Below are 22,007 nucleotides of genomic sequence, written 5' to 3'. Positions count from 1 at the left end.
TAAAATAAAACATTTTGGAGAATGTCAGTAAAATATCATGAACACATCTGGTTAAGATTCCAAAAAGAAAGAGAAAAAAAAAACAGAATCTCAATTAAATGTCTTTAAGCCTTAAAGAGCCCTCAAATTCTGAGACTTAGCAGGTCTGTACGGTCAGGGCAGCGTGGCACGGGCACAGGAGCACGCATCTACCTTCTGAATGTTCCTCTCAATGTTCAGGGGGAGGTTGAAGAGGAATTTGAATCTCTGGAGCACGTTGAGCGCGTTTCTAGTGGAATCCGCCTTGTCCTTTCGACCCAGCACCTCTTGGAATAACGTGTCCGCGGTGTTACTCGCTCCTGTTGAGGACAAAGCAAGGGCGGCTCACGCAGGGCACCACACGGGCGCTGCCCTGGCCCACGTCTGCGCTCAGCACGCGCGCTCGGACGTGGGCTGCGTCCCCTCTCTGGTGCTTGGCTGACCCGTCTCCACTCTGCCTGCGGGTCCCTTCACCCGCGGGGAACCGCATCCCCCTGAAAACCGCCGTCGTTGCCAGGCCCGCGGGCCCACGGCTACGGAGGCCCCCGCCACGTTCCACGGCGGTTACGGGCCCGGGACGGTTGCGCTCGCTCAGGCCTCAGCTGGACGCCACACGCTCAACGCTCTCGGGTCCGTGTCTGTGTTACATGGTACTAAAACAGGAAGAAAATACTCATTTTTTTTTAGATTTATTTATTTATTCGTGAGAGACACAGTCTGAGAGAGAGGCAGGAGCGCTGCTCGAAAGGAGCTGTGGAACCGATCCTATTTCTGGAAAAAATGACCTGCTTAGGCAGCAGGCACGAACAACTGCACAAGCAACTTAAAGGGCGAACTTTATTTAGCCTATCGATAGGTAATCGATACTTACTTCTTAAACCACCGAATTCAATTCATACACAAACTAGATACTTTATATATGGGATTTTTTTTTCTGCCTAGAAGGCTTCAAACGGCACAAAGCACCATAAATGAAAGAGGTGCTTTATCTGGAGCGAGACTCACTGTGCACAGAGAGGGTTTAACTTTGTCGACTTGTGAATTATTTTTAATTAAGCCACAGGAAAGGGGAGAAAAAGGACAACTGTTTTTGGCTGCTTGGTGGCTGCTCATAAAAAGTCTCTACATTATCTGGTCTACTGACTGTACTTTAAGCAAAGATGAAAAAATCACCTCGGTCTCGCTGGGTGGCTCGCATGCCATATCCTCCAGTCCACACTGTGGGTGGCCGGATCCTGCTAAAAGTTGTCTTTGTAACGTAATTGTTTTATCTAGATGATGTTTAAATTCTGTTGAAATTTTAAAGGCCTAATAGAAACCTTTGTCAAGATAGCTGTTTTCACCACATGGTCTCAACGCAGGAGACTAAATTTCTAGAAGATGAGAAAAAATATGTTCCCTTTTTCCCACCAGAGCACAAGCAGTGTCTAAATGAAAACTTGTAATCGGATTAGGGGTAAAACATTTTTCTTCCAAGAAAATTAAGTGTTTATCATTTAAAAACATAAACTTCATGATTTCAGGCTTCATAAATGAAAACATACGGAAATGCCGCTAAATATTTTTAAAAGGTCGATTACTTATACATGGGCCGTGGATGCTAAATTCCCAAGCACATTTTTTTTTTCACAATGAAAGAATTTGGGACAAAAGTGTAAGTGTTCAAAATTAGAATGTGCTCACTGTATTTTAAAGGTAAGAAAGAAATACCAACTAATAACTTTAACTCCTCTAAAAAGTATGAAAATAAGTAAAAGTAGAAAATTCACTAGTCACTAAATAAGTATGTTCTGGAGAAAAAATTCATAGGTAGACATTATAAACTATGAAATTATAATCTACCTTTATAGAGATGTATGCAGAATTTCAATATATACACACTGAGAAATATGCCACGAAATCATTTTGATTCACAAATTACTTCTATCCGTAAACTGTTCCTGCCTTATGGATTTCCTGCACTCCCCGTGAAATCTTGGGGGTTTCCGACTCTGGTAACTGGATGGTTATATCGGTGACCAAATAAAGGAAAGCAGGGGAAGTAGGATCTGTGCGAGCAGGGAAGGGCCGCCAGCAGCTCACGAGCTGCAGCTCCCGTCGCGGCGTCGCAGGCGCTCACACCACTGGAGCATCAAGGCAGCCTGCAGCCCAGGCCCGGGGGCCATTCCCCCCCAGCCCCCCGCACCCCGTGTGCACCCAGAGCCACAGGCTGCAGGGCCACAGGCCATGGCACACAGAGCCACAGGCTTGCAGGGCCACAGGGCCACAGGGCCATGGGGTCATGGGGCCACAGGCTGCAGGGCCACGGGCTGCAGGGCCACAGGGCTGCAGGGCCACAGGGGCAGGGCCACAGGGCTATGGGGTCACGGGGCCACAGGCTGCAGGGCCACAGGCTGCAGGGCCACAGGGCTGCAGGGCCACAGGGCCGACAGGAGCCGCAGAGCTTCCCTCCACGTGATGCCCCAGTGCAGGGCACCGTGAGACGGGCTACGTATCCCTCGTACCCCTGAACACTGCCCACAGGAACCTCCAGGGTATTCCCCACGAAGACCAGAATTCCGAGCTGGGCCGGAGGCGCCAGTGGATGCAACGGTGGTGACCGTCCTGCAGAGCCGGGAGGAGCCAATCAACAAGATGCACACCCTACACTCCCGCACTGCTGCAGGTCAGTCCGATCTCAACAGAGCCGGAAAAGGACGGGAAGAAAAGTGACTGCCAACTGCACTATCCCCCTACTGATCTTATATCCTTAACAATAAAAAAAATGTAATCGTACCAGATCTCCGGTCATCTAGAAGGACCAGTCACGGAAGTCTAATGCTACCTCATCATTTCAAGGACGCTGCTGTGAAGGAGGCACTGTGCCTTCCCTTACTTTGACGTCATCTTACTGGTCCCTTCACGGCACCGACCCCTGAGACCACAGATGCCAGAAGCGACTCTTCACCTCTGCCCTCCGCTTGACGTAAGCCCGAGGATGAAGCTCATAGAAGGAGGCCCGCACAGCGCACACACCACACAACTGGCTCTGCTAGGAAAAGGGAAGCTGGACGAGAGCAGGAAAGGAAACATGAAAGGACCCAGTCGCTTCAAGTGCCTTTGACATGAACACTTAAATTCGCAGCAAAGCCAGGAGCTCAGAGAGACCTAACGACCGACCCTAGGTGCCTCGGTTTCTCCCAATGGATTACGGAAAATGGGCAGGGACGCTACCGTCCGTCACACAGTACTGCACACTGAGTGTCATGACCACGGGTTGATGCCTGTTCCGAGAGCCCCGCTGGACGCTGCACCTCGGCAGCACCAAAGTACAGACAACTGGGGTCCTGGGTTGGCAGAGGAGCTCCATCCTGCTCCCAGGGGCCAACTGTTCCCATTCCTCAAATTCTAGTCCGTGATGTCAAATTGATAGCTTGGAATCAGTCGTGATGGGAAAATTTGCACCTGGCAAATGCTAATATTAAGGTTAGTTTTCTTTTTCTTTTCTTTTCTGGAATGCCAATGGTCAGACACTGACCAGCCTATGACTAAGTCAATTTCTTTTTTACAAACTAGGCTTGATGTTCCTTAGCGGCTTAAGTCCTCGTCTTTCTTCTCTCAACCTTACACGTAGGATTTGGATCAAACCATTCAATCCTGTTACATTCAACTACCGTCTCTGCGTTGCTGACTCCAAAATCATACACACCTTATGGTGTCAGTTAGCCTACTAGTAATCCTGAAAGATATGGTGTGTGCCTGCACGTGCGCGGACACACACACACACACACATACACACACACACACACACACACACTACTCAGCCATAAAGAAGAATGAAATCCCACTGTTTGCCACGGCATAGATCTTGAGGGTATTAAGCTAGATGAGAGAAGTCAGAGAAAGACAAATACCATACGACTTCCCTGACATGCGAAATCTGAAGAACAAAACAGAACAAAGCAAAACCCAGACTCATCAATACAGAGAATGGATTGGTGTTTGCCAGAGTGGAGGCTGCGGCAAAATGGGCGACGGGGGTAAAGGAGTACAAACTTCCAGTTTTAAAATAAGTCATGGGGAGGTAATAAATGGCATGGGCCAATAATAATGTATTTTTAATAAAGACTAATCTTTATACTTTCCCTAAACGCACAATAGTTTTTTAACAAATACTCCTCATGAAGAAGTCCCTTATTCTTGGCCATCCTGAATATAATCCAATCAGCCTTGGCTGTTTTAAGGGGATCCCATGAGAGCATCTCCTGTGACATTCCAGCATCATCCTATGGGACCAATTTAGTCCCTAAGAGGAACCCTGAGGATTTCCCTTTGGGCTAAGAAGGGCAATAAGCAGGAGCATGTCAGCTTTGGGGGACTTGGGACACAGAACAAGACCCTGAATCTAGCAGACAGCTGCTCTGCTCAGGTTCTGGCAGGAAGGACAGTACAGGCTGCACAATCAACTCTTAGGCTCCCGGTTTACCTGCCCTTGGCAAGGGCTGAGGAAGAAGAGTGAAAAGAACGAAGATGCTGTGGAGGAAGAAATAACATTTCAGCCTCTCTGGATCCCTTGTAACCTACAGAGTCTGGGAAGCTCTGGTGAGTGGCATAAAGACACAGTAGACCTCTACACCGTACGGAGGGCTTACTCCACGCTCGGTGCTGTTCTAAAGCCTTGCTAAGGCCTCTAAATTCTTCTTAGTTATTCTAAGAACACGTATTAATTCCTAATTCACTTAAACTTGCTTATGTCCCTTCTTACGTCCATGCAGTAGTGCAAGCAACTGAAACACAGAAAGGTCATTCAACGGGCTCAACGTGACACACCTGGATATAGTGAGGCAGAAAGAGGCTCCTGGGTACCACGCTCGGGAATCTCCAACTCAACGAGTGAAATCAAACAGAAGTTTTACCTTCTACTCTTCTCCTCGTGACCCAAACCTGCTCCTTCTGCCTCTGCCCGAGGCCAGACGTCTTCTTGTCGTCCCACTTCCCACGGCAAACTGGGAGCCCCACCCGCCTTTCCCATCTCCCCGTTAAGTCCCCAGCGCTTGTTTCTACATGACCGCCGCGTACCTGGGTCCCATGCCCCTGGCCTCGAGTCTAGCTCTCTACACCCACCCTCCGTGCAGGCGGCGGACGTTCTCTAGAAAGCTCGCCATATCACTTTAGGTAAAATCCTGCAATGTGGGGATCCCTGGGTGGCGCAGCGGTTTAGCACCTGCCTTTGGCCCAGGGTGCGATCCTGGAGACCCGGGATCGAATCCCACGTTGGGCTCCCGGTGCATGGAGCCTGCTTCTCCCTCTGCCTGTGTCTCTGCCTCTCTCTCTCTCTCTCTCTGTGACTATAATACATAAATAAATAAAAATTTAAAAAAAAAAATCCTGCAATGTCTCACCAACAATCTTCAGGATAAAGACAAATCCTCACACGACACGGAAGGTTTATCCTGAGCAGACTCCCGTATCCCACACCTGCCCGTTGGCACACTGGACCCGGGCCCCCGGGCTGCAGACCGTCTCCTGCCCGAGTCGGGCCTCCTTCCTCATGAGGCTTGTCCCGTCTTGGACACCCGCGTGCACTTGCTGCCATGTGCCAACTTCTGCTTGCCTGGATACCTCCGACTCCTCTTTCAGGGCTCCTACGACTCTCCTGAGAGCCTCTCACTGCACTTTTCAATGAGGTGCACCTTGTGCAGGCTCCAGGTGCACCCCAGGATCACCAGCAGCAAACAGTTTTCACACCGTGTTTTCCATTACACTGTGAACTCGTAGGAATAACGCAGAAGTACTCTCTTCACATCCCTGAGATGAAGCCAGCATGTGCTCAATAAATGCTCACAGGACTAGGACTAAGAATCAGCACCCAGTGTTCTCCTGAGAGAGGTAGTGCAACACAGAATAAGCCCCTGCTGGCAGTGTGCACAAACGCTTAAACAGCTGTGCAAGCGGAAACCAAGCAAACACTCTAAATGAGAAAATCACCATTGTTCTGTGACTTAAAAATGTTTGTTGCAACATTAAATATCTGCTTACTGTTGGCAGTAAGAAACTGAAAAAAACAGTAAAACCAGTATTAATAAACTATGATGATTTAGAGTATTAGAACATTGAAAACTCAAGTGTTCTATTTCTTTGTAAAAAACTATCAAGATTGCTTGCTTTTATTCACCATAAAATCTACAGTACGTATCAAGCATCTTTTTTATACTTTGACAAATAATCATACTCCTTTCTAAGTTTATCCATTGTACTCTGAATGTCATGGATTGTTTCTGAGCACTTTTTTCAGCACCACTTCCTCTAGGATGTCTTCATCCTTTTCTTCTACTGCCCTCATTTCCATTGATAAATTCACCTTTACTGGGTTCCTCTGGCTGCATGACTCCAGCCTCTTGACCAGCAGCAGTGCCCACATCCCAACTGTCTGCTCCATCCCAACTGTCTGTAACTCCAGTCAGGGTATATTTGAACTTCACTATTATCACTGTTTTTTTTGTTTTTTTTTTTTTTTAAATGCACTTTCATGGAACGCCTGGGTGGCTCACTGGTTGAGCGTCTGCCTTCAGCCCAGGTTGTGACTGGGATCGAGTCCCACGTCGGGCTCCCTGCATGGAGCCTGCTCCTCCCTCTGCCTGTGTCTCTGCCTCTCTCTCTCTCTGTGTCTCTCATGAATAAATAAAATCTTTTAAAAAATGTACTTTCATCTTTACAGGCCAATCCCCTCCCTTGGTTATCCATTTCTACAAAGAGCCATCCGAGTTTATGTCTGGGGGACAAGGAGTCCACACAACGATATGATCTGTTGTCTGTGCATGAACAGTGACAGTCACAGACAAACTCTGAAGAAAAAAAGGTAATTGCTCATTGATCATCTTTCACACCTGTTATTTATGGAGTGATCTGTGGACTGAACAACTAGCAACCACTTCTGTACTTTATCCAGTTATGACAAATATACTATGATAATGGAAATCTGAACTGTGCTGCTGGGAGACAGGTGCATTTAACCCAACTGTGGTGATTGAAATTCATGCCTAGCAAAACCATGCACAGCAAGCTCTGTTGGTTTAAAAAAAGATTTGAAGCCAGATTTCTAGATATAAATCCCTTTATATGTAAAGTGGCTCTGCCACTTACTACTTATATGACTTTAGATAACTCATTTAATCTTTCTGAGCTTCAGTTTTTTCATCAATAAAATGGAAATAATGGAGTTATGTAGAGTTAGGCTCTGCATGCTGGGTGTGGAGTCTACGTAAAAAAAAAAAAATAAGAAGATACAGGGCAGCACGGGTGGCCCAGTGGTTTAGCACCACCTTCAGCCCAGGGCCTGATCCTGGAGACCCGGGATCGAGTCCCACGTCGGGCTCCCTGCATGGAGCCTGCTTCTCTCCCTCCACCTATATCTCTGCCTCTCTCTCTCTCTCTCTCTGTATCTCTCATGAATAAATAAAATCTTTAAAAAAAATAGATATAACAGCACAAGTCGCACAGAGAACTAAATACATAGAGAATGTTTACAGCAATACCTGACCCTTAGCAAGCACTGCAAAAGTTTTAGCTACTAACCATCACAGCTGCTACTATGAATACTTCTATAACATTGTCTCTACCTGCACTGTGTAATATGTAGCCACTAGCCACACGGGACTATTTCAATTTAAAGTTAAATTTATTAAAATTAAATAAAAATTAAAAAGTCAATTCCTCAGCAATATAGCTACATTTTAAGTGCTCAGTAACTACAATCACAGAAGTTCTATTGGACAGCACTGTCCTATACTCTTGGAATAAGTAAAGACATAAAGTTGGATATGTGAATTTGATATAAATTAATAGTCATCCCTTCATCCCTGGTTTGAAACCAAGAAGGAATTGTTAGGTTCATCAGAAGCAAATATAAAAAATACACGTCAAGGAAAAGAAAAAAAATTTCAATGAAAGGCATCAATATTGATAAATTCTGAATAAAATAGTGTTTCTTACAGCCAACATTACCTTTAGAAGCTTAAAGTGAAAAAGGTTGCCCTTTTGAATTCTGAAAACTTTCATTTAAAATAACTCAGAAAAAAGCATACAAATTGGTGTGTAATCACGTATAAGACTAAAGCAGTCCTAATAATCTAAGCAAACTAAACTACATTCATACTCATCTATTCTTGTCTTCCTTTCAAAAAAAAATGTTACATTTCCCATAGTATTTCTATAAATTTTTTTTAAGATTTTATTTATTTATTCATGATAGACACAGAGAGAGAGAGAGAGAGGCAGAGACACAGGCAGAGGGAGAAGCAGGCTCCATGCCAGGAGCCCGGCATGGGACTCGATCCAGAACTCCAGAATCGCGCCCTGGGCCAAAGGCAGGCGCCAAACCACTGAGCCACCCAGGGATCCCCAATATTCTATACTTTTTTTTTGGAGAGAGAGCATGTGCACGAGCTGGGCTGGGGAGGGTCAGATGGGGAAGAAGAGAGAGCGTCAAGCAGGCTCCGCGCTCAGCACACAGCCCGACAGGGGCTCAATCTCAAGACCCTGACACCATGACCTGAGCTGAAACCAAGCGTCCGACCCTGAGACACCACGTGCCCCTCTATAATTTTTTTTTTTCTGTTTCTCCAGCTTCTGAGCTATGATACACACACCTGGACAGAGGACACGCGTACAGGGCTGGAGCTACGCGTCTCCCATTTTTACATCTCTCACTAAACCAAACATGGTACCTTTCACAGCCAGTCTTAAGTAAATGTTTGGCATGTTGTCCTGAATTAGCAAAACTTTATCCTGAGATAGCAAACAGCAATACCGAGTTCATAAAAAAAAAGTTTCCAGAAAAAAAGAAAGTGTTACAAAGGAACATCTTTTAAGAAAAAATTTTATATCAATAAGTCCTAAAGGAGAGTGTCATAAAGAAATGACTAATTAACCCCAACTATTTATCCAAGAAAAACAAACTGCAATAAAGTGAAAATGACACATTTCTAGATAAAGTCTGCGGTTATAAAGGAAAAGAAGATAATTTCCCTTACAAATTTTATACCACAAGTCCCAAGGGAGGATTTCCTAAACTACTCCTTAAAAAAAAAAATTATGTTAACACACTATGCTAAATCTAACACATGAAACAGATCTTAATTTTTTTCCAAATCTGAATGTCTATTTTCTTTTACTGATACAATGATATAATTACAATATCAGCTTGTTCTTACAAACCACTTTTTAAAAGTAACTGAAATAATATCATTTTTTATAGATATCCATAGTTTGATGACAATTTCTCCAGCAAAAATAGCATCCCTGAGTAGAAACATCTTTCCAAGACCTTATAATGTCTGACTATGCTAATACAGAAACAGCTTTAATAAAGGTTTCTTTGGGTTGAATTCAGAATATATTCATTTCAACTAAGCTGGTGACTTGGTTCTCAGACAAAAACAAGGCAAAGTCTCAAGGCAAAATAACAACAACCACAGCCTCCCCCACCACTACCACCAAGGGAAAAAAATTTTTTTTAAAGAGATTCTATTTATTTATTCTTGAGAGACACAGAGAGAGAGAGAGGCAGAGACGCAGGCCGAGGGAGAAGCAGGCTCCACGCAGGGAGCCCGATGTGGGACTCGATCCCAGGACCCCGGGGTCACGCCCTGGGCCGAAGGCAGACGCTCAACCACTGAGCCACCCAGGCGTCCCGGGAAATATGTAAAGTGCTGTTAAACTCATAAATTTAAGATGAAATCAAAATACTTAAATTCTACTACCAAGGAACACCTACATCAAATGAAAGCTTCTTTCCAGAAAATACTGTATCAGGGATCCCTGGGCTTTAAAAACAGATATTTACCGCCCCAAAAAAGTTCAGAAAGTTATCATACAAGTAAGTCGAGCTAGAAATCCAAAACTAATTCAGTATCACAATCCTGCATTCACAGAATCACTATAGATGTGATAAAAGAGTTCTTAAATGCTTCAGCTATTCTTAACCCTGTTTCATGGAGAAATCATTTGCTATACTTATATTTAAAAACAAGGAGATTAAAAAATAATAATAATAATAAAATAAAATAAATAAAATAAATAAAATAAAATAAAATAAAATAAAATAAAATAAAATAAAATAAAATAAAATAAAATAAAATAAAATAAAACAAAACAAGGAGATTCCCCTGGGCATTACGGCTCTTTGTCAAATGTTTACTATATAAGTGAAAGAGGAAAATATACTTTTAAGCTGCTAGTATTATAATAGGGCTTCATTCATCTGATGAGTTTCTTCCAGACCATCAGGATGAGTAGCTGGGAGCTAGGATGTCAGGGGAAGAAATCAATAAATAAAAAGATACACGGGGAAGTGGATGGGACCCCAAACTCTGTATGGTCCAGGTTTTTTTTTTTTTTTTTTTTTTGGCATACAATTTTTACAAAATGTCTCAGAGTTAGACACATTCTTAAAGGTGAAGCTGCCTTAAACTCACTTTGGATAAGAGAGGATTCAGGTAAATCAATGGTATGTAAGTGTTTGTCATTCTAGTAGCTGATGCTATTTGCTGTGACACTCTTAGATACACGAAGATGTGTTTCCGGGTTCTGGTCAACGGCAACCCTGGCTCCTGCTTCAGCACTTTTCTCCCTGATAACGCTGTTTATGTACTGGTCTCTTTTATGGCAGCAAGTTTCACTTCTTAGGAAGCATACTGGCTTATTTTCAGATTATGACGTCTTATAAATAAAATGCAAACAAAACAGAACGTTCATTTTCAATATTTTCATTCCCCTTTATATTTATTAAATCATTACTATTTAGAAATAAATATTAAAATGCAACTCACTGACCATTCTGTGAAAGCAGGTCCAAGAACTATGTTAAAGCTTGTTATAAAGTCCATAAATAGCTTTGGGTCGTAGGACAAAACTTACTGTTCAGAACATTCTCCAGTTTTTGCGTCATGGATCCTTCTACTTTTTCCGTTCCATCCGCTTCTAGTTTTTGATGGATAGCTAGAAAAAACATCTTGTTAAAGTGTGGGCTATTTTAGTGGGTGGGAACACATTACATCAAAATGACATTTTTAAACAACTTTTAAAAATGGTCATATTATTTTCACTGCTGGAAAGGAGCACAAACATGCAGAAAACTCTGCAAAGTAACAGCAGACACCAGTCTAAGTTACTCATAGCTTAATACTATTAAAATAGTACCGAATACATACACTTAATCATCTGAGGCTCATCAAGGTTGAATGGTAAAAACAGTTAAATTAAAAAAGAAAAGTGAAACTTTAAGAAGTAATTAATATCTTTGGTATTTGGCCGCAGGAAAGTCATTTTTATTTCTCACTTTTGCCATCTGCAAAATAGAAATACTAGTATTTGAAGTCTACCAAACTCAAAATATCTCATTTCAGCCTTGGACACAACATGGCAAAATACGTATTATCCACGTTCTATTCCTCTCTATTATTATATCCCTGGAATTTCTCAAGAACTATACAGTAACATCCACCAATATATCAATATATGGATATACAAATTACATTGGAGTTTTTTGCTCTTATTGATATGCCTGCATGGTTCTGATAAATATTATTAAAAATAATGTAATAATTTATATTTAAAAAAAGGTTTTACCTCGTGTAGGGTAGGTTTTAAATAGAGCAAATCAGGCTTACTTAGGTGAAACACTAAGACAATTTGCAAAATGAAATGACCAAATACACTTTCAAATTCCAAACTCTGACACAATAAAAATAATAAAATTAACAAAGCAAACTCTAATCGAGCCATGATCATAATTAAGCACAATGATAAATTTCTAATGCATATCGCTCATCTGGTAAGAAGTCAAAGATACACGTTCTAATATTATTTCTGTTTCACAGATGAGACACCCATGGCTCAGTGAAATTAAATAAGTTGACCAATGTCACAGAGCCAGACCCCGAATCTGAACTCAAGTTGTCTGAGGACAAAACCTTCCCCCCATACTGCCTATAACACAAAGGCAGGCAACTTAGCCAGTTCTCACATCCGTAGAATGGAAATAACAGACTTACTATAAGAGCTGCTAAATACCCGGGATTTTATTCTTTCACATAACTTCCATTAGCAAAACTTCAAACGTAAGCTATGTAATTGCATGGGCTTCAGAGCCAGTACAAGGAAATGAACATAACTCTGATAGTAGCTATTCTCCGACCTTCAAAGAGAATGTCAAACTCTTCTTAAAAGGATTATATAGGTTCTGTGTCAACCCACCAGTCACGAGTGGTAGATTTATTGCAGGGAAGAGAGGGAGGGTCTGCTTAGGTAAAAAAAAAAAAAAAAAGAAAGAAAAAAAGTTTTCTTTTAATCAATCAATCAATCAATCACAATTTGATTTGTTTCCTTTGAGTTACTGATTAGAAAATTCTGGGTCAAATTCAGTGCTCAAATGCACTATAAAAATATTCTCAATGCATAATAACATCTACTTCTCTGCTTCTTTTAATTATTTTCTAATTTTGATCCTGACCTTTTAAAACATCTTTTTATAAAGCACTTTCAAATTTTGTTTGAAATTTATAAACAGACTGCTTCTCTGTTAGAGAAACACATCAAAAGAAAGAAAAAGAAATACATTTGGGGGGAAAAATCAGCTAGTATATTCTTAACTGTCTTGGTTGATTCAGGAGTGAAAAGAAAGTTATTTATTTAATGTTTCAAATTTGGATTATGTGGTGAGGGTGACATGAAGTATTTCTGCATATCAAAACCTAAACTTACTTGAACTTGTTAAGTTAAATGGAAAAGAACTTCCTTATCCTTAAAAAAAAGGGGGATAAAAATGCCCAAATATAATAAAGCTAACCTAAAAACACTGCTCACACTATTCATTTAAACGCTGGTGTAATTTTCTGGCAATCTTGTCGCAAAAGAACATGTGGCACACATTCCACTTTATTAAGGGGGCACAGCATACGGTTCTTCCATGGAAGAAGACATTGCATCTCATACTAGCCGTGCATCAAATACTGCTAAGCAAAAACCATTAAAGGAAATCATGCAGCCACATTTCTGTTGCTGACAAAACCCATCACTGATCAGCAGGTCAAAACGAGGTAAGCCTGGCTCCCCCCGGCTCAGTTTACAGCTCTGTTTTGCTGACAAAGCAGCTTCCTGCCGCCCATCTCCACCACAGCAGAGCCACTGTCAAGCTGTCAGCCAAGCATGAGGACCAAGAGACACTGGGATCTGATAAAGGCAATCCTATTTTCCAGAAAATTAAACCAAATAACCAATGTCTGGTTCACTTGACCTCTTATTTTCTCTGAAAACATTTTTAAATAGTATAACTCAATAAGCAACTTGGTACATGATCACAGGTTTGTTATTGTTTCTAATCTATTAAAACTTAAATATGTGAAGGAGTTTAACACCATAAAATTGTATTTGGGAAACAAAGAAAGTGTATAAAAGTTCTATTCAAAGAAAAAATCAGTCTAGAAAGACTGCCTATTGATCCCCTGAAATTGTTTTATTAACTGTCTAATTAAATGTGAACATCAAATCCGCAGATTTCAATGAAAAAATTCACAGTATTTGTCTAAATAATGGCATTTGTGTATAAATTTATGTATTTATGTAAATTCATGTATACATTTATATATGACTGAGGCACTAAGTAATGATGGGAGTACACAGGCAACATCTGTAAGGATTTATGTCAGGTACACTGTGATCTATTGACTCCAAATCACTACTAGCCTCTAAGAGACAGGAATATTCAAACTAGGTCAGAGACTAGCAAACTGTTTCTATAATGAACCACAAAGTAAATATTTCAGACTTCCTGGGCCACATAGGGCCTCTGTTACATATTCTCCTTCTCCTTCTTTCTGTCTCTCTCGCTCTCTCTCTCTCTCTCTCTTTTTTTTTTCAAACAAACCTTGAAAAGCCATCTTTAACTCCTGGCCTGTACAGAGATGGGCCGTGGCCTAATCTGGCCCATAGGCCAACCTCTGAGGATAATACTCACTAAAACAGAAGAGTAACAAGAGTTACAATGAGATGTCTTAAAAATTTACATTTGTAAAGAGCTTTTCAAACATTTAGTTTCTACTTCTTATTCTACCAAAGTTTTATGAGTGACTAAATTATATAAATAACTTTTAAATAGATTAGGTAATCTATGAGTCCTTTCTTCCCTCAGTTATATGGGGAAAAAAGATAGTAAAAATAATAATACAATAATTACAACTATTAACATAGAAGGCTAACAGGTATAAAGGACTCTCACTTAGATAACAGGATCCTTGATAACCTTACCTGCCTAAATAACCTTCATATATCAATACACACTAACAACAGAGTGTGCCAAAACATCAGCTGTGGCTTACACTGCCTCTAGTAGCAGCAATAAAAGCAACATGGGAGGAAAGGTCGGTCGTGTATTCAGCAACATATGTTACTCTGTTTTGGCCTCTTTACTCAGGTATTCCTTAGTACTACATAAATAAATGTAATTCATGCAGTTTCAGTCCATAATTGTTGTCAAAGAAGTGATAATGCTGGACTTGCAATAACAAAAACACAAGAGACTGGAGAGGTGACAAGCTCAAGGAGCACTCAGGGAAATGGTCACCAAACAAAGGTGGTGATCAGAAGGCACCGAGGAAGTGAAGGCTTCTTAGGATACGAAAAGCTCCACAAACATCACCGCGGCCTGTGAGAGCTGGTGTGAACAGCAACTGATAAGAAACTATGGCTCTGAAGATTTCAAAGGATGAAGGCAGAGGGGCTGCCATGGAGAAGGAACACAAATTGCTGGGAATATTTTTGCGGGATACAGTAAAAACGACAATAAACACACTAGGGTTAACAGTGGCAGATAAGTTAAGCCAGGCACATCTACCAAGTTCTAAATAAAATAGTTATGGCTACACACAGGAAAAAACAAACTGACAACAGCATAAAAGCTTAAAGGTACATAAAAGCCACACTGTCTACTGGACTGGGATGGATGGAAAAACACTTGGATGCATATGAAATAGTCCACTTAACCAGAGAACACAGGTGATATCAAAAAGAGCAGAGAAAGGTGTTTATTTATACACTGTCATCTCTACACACTGAATTATTAGCCTAATTCTGACAAGAAACATCTAATTTTTTTCCTATCTTCAAGACTGTAATTCTGCTCCCCCATTTTTCTTACCTCTAACAACTCCTTTCCCTTTACAACGATTTCGAGACATTTCCCAATACCCAGTAGAGCAGGAAACATAAGGAAACTAGTTGAGTCATACTACTACTGGGCAACTCATCAGTGTACTGAAAAAAAGAAAAGTGCCGGGTACCACACAAGAGAGCAGAAGGAAAGGAGTAATGCTTTTATACAAGGGCATTCAAAAACAAACCATAAGTGGTATCCGATATAACAAAGGAAAGTGTTAAAAACTGAAGATATGAGTCTACAGATTCTAAAAACTTATCAAGTATTGGGAAAAATGAATAGGCCTACATTCTAAAATGAAGATAAGACCTACATTCTAAAATATTCTGAAAAGATTTTTTTTTTTTTTAAGATTCAAGTTTAAACAAATCAATCTTATAAACATTTCAGGAGAGAGAAAAACAATGAATCCCTCTTTAAGTAATAAAAAATTACACTGGCTCAGGATTTTTCTCTGTAACACTAAAAGATACTAAATAAATCAATTCAGAAAATAATTCTCTTCTAGCCAAGAGGTTGTTTATGTATGAAAGTAAGAGACATTTCCAGACATGCAAGAATTCAAAAGCTCTAGCACAAAATATATATCCCACTGATCAAATCAAAATATCCAAAGATAGAAAAGATGAAATATAAAATGACTGGCAATAAAAATTAAAGCCAACTAAATTTATGTGAATACATAGTAAATTTTAATTATGGCAAATATGTCATAAAATTAACTGCATAGTAAATTTTAATTATGGCAAATATGTCATAAAATTAACTGCAAAAGAAAAAAATAAATCTAAAAACATAATAATGAAATGCAAAAGAAAAGGTAAAATAAAAAGACAGGTCTATAACTTCAGTTTAAGATGAGGAAAAAGGAAGGAGCATAAGAAATAAATATGTCCTAAACTGTTGACATACACAACAGGAGTCAAAAGACAACCTATGATAGAACTTTAAAACACTTCTTCCAAATCTGAAAGATTTGCAACCAATATGGTCTATATAGCACAAAGGGAAAAACGAAAAGCAAAAATACAAAATAAAACAAAAGAACAAAGGTGTCAGTTACAATAAATGTACATGGCTTAAATTCTTCTATTAAAATAGTAAAAAAAATATAAAAATCCTACCACTTGTTGCTTACAAGAGAGAGGCCAAAATAAAAATGTCTAAAGGTTTAAAAGAATATGATTATATTAGACAATTAGACAAAAAGATCAAAAGAAAATACATCAAAGGTTATGTCATTATCTCTACAACGGGATTACAAATAGTCTTTGCTTATTATTTATCTGTTTACTGTTTTTTGTAATATACATTTCATTTACATCAAAACATAGAAAAAGCGAGATATGTGTGTATCTGAACTTTTTGAATTTATTATTAAAATCACTTTCTATATGTCATAGAGTCACCTGCTTATGTGATTAAGCAGATGGTCAGAATTATCTTTATTAAACATTAAATTGCCAATATGCTTCTAGGGCAAATGTGATAAATGAGACCATCTAACTTTAATGTGCCAAATAAGACTTCTTGAAATCTACCAGGATTGAAGCTATTTATAAAACTAAAACCAGGAAAAAATATACATGTGTATACAAATACATATGTCAAAAAAAAAAAAGAATGGAGAAAAAAGTCAAGCGTATATTTTTGTTAAGTGAAATAATTTTAAGTTATGATAATTTCTGGGAAATGCTAATCACACATGGCAAATTTATCATTTGCATAGCTACTAGGGAATTAAGGACTTAATTCTATTTGATAACGTTAAACTCTGTGCATATACGTTCAGGTTTCTATTGTTAACATAGTGACTTTGACAACTTAGAATATCAATAAGCACAAAGAAAGAAAGAAAAGTGTCACTTCAAAAAGGGTAGGGCACAGAGTTTACCAAAGAAAACTACCTACTTTCTCTGTTCCCTCCTAGGTGTTCAGAGTTTACTCCTTCAGAAACCTAACTTCTACCTGGCAAGAAAAGAGCTGTATCAGATGTAGTCCAGCATGCTTGTGGAGCCGGGAGGAGAGGGCTTTGAAAACAATAAAAGGACATCTATACTTTTGAGAATACAAAGTAAAAAATAATAATAATAATTAAGTCCTACTGAAGAAAAGTGTAGCCTCTTAGTCTACCCTTAAAGTTACAGGTATAGATAGAAAGACAGATATAGATGTACTTAGTTATAGGTATTTCTGTTTTTAAAAATAATTAGGCTTTTATTAATATATTTTACTTTTTACTAAACGCTAATTTGATTTCTATTAATTAAAGGTAATTTTAGGAGGAAAAAAAAATACCTATGCCACCTCTTTCCCTGAAATGTCTGAAGCTGTGCTATTTCTATTTAATATAATTTCTTTCCTATATAAAGATGACGACATGGATGGTGGACACTTAACTATTATATAGGGGGCCCATGGGATGATACCTAAAAGGAATGACACATTATTATCAGTCAGTCCTTTCCAAACTGAACAAACACACTAACGGGATCACAGATACAGAATTAGTCACACGTGCAAGATATTGATGGCTGGGCTATAAAAGGATTTTTTAAATTCTAGAATTTTACCTATCGGGGTTTAGTTTCTTATCGGCCCGGGAGGTTGGGCATCATGGAGAGGCAAAGTAGTCTCCTATTTCACATATGGACAATGGGTCAACAAAAGCCTCAGAGACAAATATTTAAAGTATCAAGCCTTCAAAGACATTCCAGCCTGGTCTGCAACAAATATTTATGGCACATTTTAGATCTCTACTCTTATAAATACAGACTGAATGTCACAGCCTGTAAACACTCTGCAAGCACAGTGTCGGGTTTCCGCGGGGAAGCCCCAGCAGCTGGTTCTGAGGGTCACCTTACCTGAGAGGGCATCCTGGGCTTCAAAGAAAGTACTGAGACCTCCTTTCACATACGCCAGGCTGCCTTCGCTCTTCTTGTTAGCCTGTCTCTTCAGGTTGGTGACTGCCATTTTCAGCTGCTCAAAACTGAAATGAAATTAAGAACCCAAAAGTTTGAGACTCCTAGAAAGCAAAAAAGAATTAAGACAATGCATGAAACGCAAAACACTGAGGCCTAAGTTAAGGAACTCACAGACTCATATAATACGTAACCAGATGAAAACAAAAAGCTTTCAAATTCTTCCCTACATCGAAATATAAATCTTCTCTTTATTATGAACAACAAAAATACAGCAACTATAAAACAGATTTGTAGCCCTCAAATGGTCATTCCAAATATGTCAGATCCCTAAGAAGTAAACACACGTGAGTATTTCTATAAGCAATAGACGTCATATGTACGATTCGCCAGGTAAGGAGTCTTGAATTTGACGTCCCCGAGGGGCAGAGCTACATCAGTGCAGGGGTTATCTCGGTTACCTAAGGCAGAACTGCTCCATAAGCTCATTTCCGTATTCCACGTGTAAATTAAGCATGTCATTATTCACCACATCAGGACCCAGTCCTCTGTCATTAACAGTGAAATTACTTGGGGGTCAATTCACAATTTAAATACATAAAAAGACAAAAATATTTCTTCCCTATATCTCGAACAGAGGAAAACTGATGGGTGTCTACATTTCAGAAATTTTATTTCCAGGTAAGCTAACAAAATCTGGCTATAAAGCTCTGAATCTATTCCTCGGTGTCATGATAGTCCTACACATAAAACAGAGATCAGTTCTGACTCACGGTAATAGAAACAGCACATCCACAATGTAAAATTAGAACCATCTTCTTTTGCAATGAAAGATTTGACATTGATCTTAAAAATGTGTCGCAACTGGGGCACCTTGGTGGCTCAGCCACTTACTTAAGCACCTGGCTCTTGCTCCAGTCAAGTTCTCAAGGTTGTGAGATAGAACCCGGCCTTGACTACGACCCAGCAATTGCACTGCTGGGGATTTACCCCAAAGATACAGATGCAGTGAAACGCCGGGACACCTGCACCCCGATGTTTCTAGCAGCAATGTCCACAATAGCCAAACTGTGGAAGGAGCCTCAGTGTCCTTCGACAGATGATGGATAAAGAAGCTGTGGTCTATGTGTACAATGGAATATTACTCAGCCATTAATTAGAAATGACAAATACCCACCATTTGCTTCAACGTGGATGGAACTGGAGGGTATTATGCTGAGTGAAATGAGTCAATCGGAGAAGGACAAACATTATATGGTCTCATTCATTTGGGGAATATAAATAATAGTGAAAGGGAATACAGGGGAAGGGAGAAGAAATGGGTAGGAAATATCAGAAAGGGAGACAGAACATGAAGACTCCTAACTCTGGGAAACGAACTAGGGGTGGTGGAAGGGGAGGAGGGTGGGGGGGGGGGGTGACTGGGTGACGGGCACTGAGGGGGGCGCTTGATGGGATGAGCACTGGGTGTTATTCTGTATGTTGGCAAATTGAACACCAATAAAAAATAAATTTATTATTAAAAAAAAAAAAAAGAACCCGGCCTTGGGCTCTGCACTCAGTGGAGAGTCTGCTCCAGATTCTCTCTCTCTCTCCCTGTGCCCCTCCTGCCACACACATACATGTGCACATGGGTGCACTCTTTCTCTAAAAATAAATCTTAAAAATCTATCAGGATTTACCCTCCCTCCCCCAATTTCCTCACGTTTTCTAATGGTTTTCATTCTAGCTGGTGAAGGAAAAATGTCTCCTAAGGTGTATTTTAACAAGTTGACTTCTCAAGAATGTAAATGTTAAGCAATAAACCATCCATTTATTCAAACGCTGTTACTAAATATAATTGTTTAAACCAATCTTGCAAAAGGTTACAGACATGCTCTTGTAGAGAGTGTGGTAAAATGTGATTAGCAGACAAAGAGGGAACACTTCAATTTGGAGATATGACCTTCACTATTTTCAGCTAATTTTAAGGCAAATCTTCGCAAAATGGCAGGTCAAGTCATCTTCCTTTGTTCTAGGGAAGGAGGTATGCTGCTAATTTACAGCAGGACTTGAAAGTCTTGTTATTTGAAAGAGAGAAGTCACGTTTAGACACATCAGTTTAGGTACCCAGTTGAGACTCCACAAAGTTTTAATATGTTGCACAAATGTGAATCATATAGAAACAGTAAGAGGGCAGACGATACGGGTCTGCTAATTAATAATACCATTTCATAAAAGAGGTAAAAGACACCCAGAGATATTGATGAGCTCACTCAAAGTCAAAGGACTCCTAAGCAGCAGAGGCCGACCTAAAAGCCACAGTCTCATATGATCCTATTAGGCATATCCCCATGAAAACAGGCAGAGTCTAGTCCGACATCCACTGACCTGGTGCTTGAATGGTTTTCTATAAGATACCACGCAGCTGAAAAATTCTCACTCGTGAAATCAGCACTCATTCCAGGAAACAGCATTTCTAAGTCCTTCTGCGGAAACTTACTTCTAAGGGAGAAAGAAAGGTTTAGAGTACACTCTGGGTGCTATTGCCACAATGATGCAGCAGACATCCTGCAGTACCGGATAATACGCGTGACAGTTATACACCACACATTATGGAGGCTGTGTTTACACGTGAATACAAAATACATCTCCTATACTGCAGCTGATTTCTTCTCATGTGAACTTTATATATATAAGAAATTAAAACACAGAAATTACATCACTATAGAGTTCAAAGAGGCTGAGTGGATACTTTAGATCTACAAATATGCAATCATTCTCTATTCAAGGGATAAAAATCAGAATTTGGATACAATGAAGTTTAAGGACATTAGTTTGTTAAAACACTTTTTGTTAAAGACTTATATGAAGGTTGTTTTAAAAACACTGATGCCTACTGATAAAAATTAGAGCTAACTATAAAATACTCATATTTATATGTCTATATCTAGAATAATTACAAGAAAAGCTTATAACAGGCAATACCTTACCTGGAGCTCACCTTCCTGCCTACAGTTTTATGGTCAACCTCTGAACCATTCAGTTTATTTGTTCAAATAATAATTAAATACAACCACAGTACAGGCTCCATGCTGGAAGTGAGACAGCCGAGTCCACGAGCACAAGGAACAAGGGCAAACCCTGGTACGGGCTTATGAGCTCGTGGCCCTCCCCACACCCCATCCCCTCATCTGTGCGGGAGGAAGTCCAAGTCTACAAGAGAGTCAAGTCTGTCCATGATTTGAACCTGCTTATCTGTCAGGACTCACTCCGGCTACTCTAATCCCCAAAACTGAGGCTTTTAGCAACTTCAGAGGGATTATACTCTCCTGATTTTTACTTCATTCCTTGATCTTGCTGTGCCCTCTGACTGAAGTGTGTTCCCAGCCGCATACAGTGGATACGCCGAACTCATGGGCATGGACAGGACACGGTACTGTTCCGCAGCCCAGTGTATTCAGGTTAAGATTGAGGGAGTGGGGATTGTCACCACCCTACAAGAAGACGTGGGCAGGTGCAATGACTTCTACTCTCATATGAGAGACACTTGATGCCACATTACCACAAACATGGCCTCAATTCAGAAACTAAGCAGTGAGGTTGGTGGGAATGCCAACCGGAGCAGCCACTCTGGGAAGCAGCATGGAGGTTCCTCAGAAAGTCAAAAACAGAGCTTCCCTATGACCCAGCAATTGCACTACTAGGTATTTACCCAAAGGGTACAAAAATGCTGATAAGGAGGCACCTGGTGGCTCAGTTGGTTGAGCATCTGCCCTCGGCTCAGGTCATGATCCCGGGGTACTGGCATGGAGCCCCACATCGGGCTCCCTGCTCGGCGGGGAGCCTGCTTCTCCCTCTCCCTCTCTGTCTCCTTCTCTCAAATAAATAAATAAATA

The 22,007-nt window shown here is 40.3% G+C and overlaps 1 protein-coding gene across 4 annotated transcripts in view; it reads right to left on the bottom strand.

Moving 5' to 3' along the window:
• EXOC2 (exocyst complex component 2) overlaps positions 1-22,007 on the bottom strand; it is a 215,243-nt gene that overhangs the window by 128,287 nt on the left and 64,949 nt on the right. For 3 of the 4 annotated variants that reach the window (XM_041769948.1, XM_041769949.1, XM_041769950.1), the window contains 4 exons: positions 20,500-20,613; positions 18,073-18,197; positions 10,915-10,995; positions 193-338 (listed from right to left, as the gene is read on the bottom strand). In XM_041769948.1, the coding sequence (XP_041625882.1) occupies positions 193-338; positions 10,915-10,995; positions 18,073-18,197; positions 20,500-20,613 (466 nt within the window). The remainder of the gene's footprint in view (positions 1-192; positions 339-10,914; positions 10,996-18,072; positions 18,198-20,499; positions 20,614-22,007) is intronic. The other variant, XM_041769951.1, reaches the window with a different exon arrangement.

The sequence above is a fragment of the Vulpes lagopus genome, chromosome 10, assembly GCF_018345385.1.
Source record: "Vulpes lagopus strain Blue_001 chromosome 10, ASM1834538v1, whole genome shotgun sequence".
Taxonomy (NCBI): domain Eukaryota; kingdom Metazoa; phylum Chordata; class Mammalia; order Carnivora; family Canidae; genus Vulpes; species Vulpes lagopus.
Note: the sequence above shows the minus strand (reverse complement) of the source record. Positions and strands in the feature narration are given on the sequence as shown.